The sequence below is a fragment of the Plasmodium gaboni genome (assembly GCF_001602025.1).
Source record: "Plasmodium gaboni strain SY75 chromosome Unknown, whole genome shotgun sequence".
NCBI lineage: Eukaryota > Apicomplexa > Aconoidasida > Haemosporida > Plasmodiidae > Plasmodium > Plasmodium gaboni.
In genome coordinates this window covers 1-471 of record NW_017385310.1, presented here as the reverse complement: position 1 = coordinate 471, position 471 = coordinate 1, and the positions used below count along the sequence as shown (strand labels likewise).

The window sequence follows — 471 nt, the reverse complement described above, 5'->3', positions numbered from 1 at the left end:
ATTGGAGGAAGAAAAATCGAATGATGACAAATTGGAGGATGATAAATTGACGAATGAACAAAATATTTCCAGTGAATATGATCATACTTCAGATATAATTAAAAAGGATAATATTTTTGAAAACAATATAAATGAAGAATATAATATTAACATCCTTGAGGATAAATCAGAATATATAATTAATAATGAATATTTGAAAAATTCTCCTGGTGATATATTAAATTTCGAAGATACAATGAATGAAGAGAGTAGTAATAAAAGCTCCATAGAAAATAATAACATTGATAATAATAATAATACAGAAGAAAAAGATGAAAATAATAATGAAAAAAACAATATACATATAAAAAAAATTGATGATAATATTAATAATTGTATTATTAATGGTGGTACTACAACAGATAATGATAATGAAAATATTGATGATATAAAAAAAGATTCTAATAATTTAAGTACCTATAGTAATAGTTC

General features: G+C 21.0%; 1 protein-coding gene across 1 annotated transcript; it reads left to right on the top strand.

Moving 5' to 3' along the window:
• PGSY75_0014100 (hypothetical protein) lies at positions 1–471 on the top strand (the record flags this gene model as incomplete). Its single annotated transcript, XM_018783278.1, has 1 exon — positions 1–471. A coding segment is annotated over one exon (471 nt), but the record flags the coding sequence as incomplete, so codon positions are not given.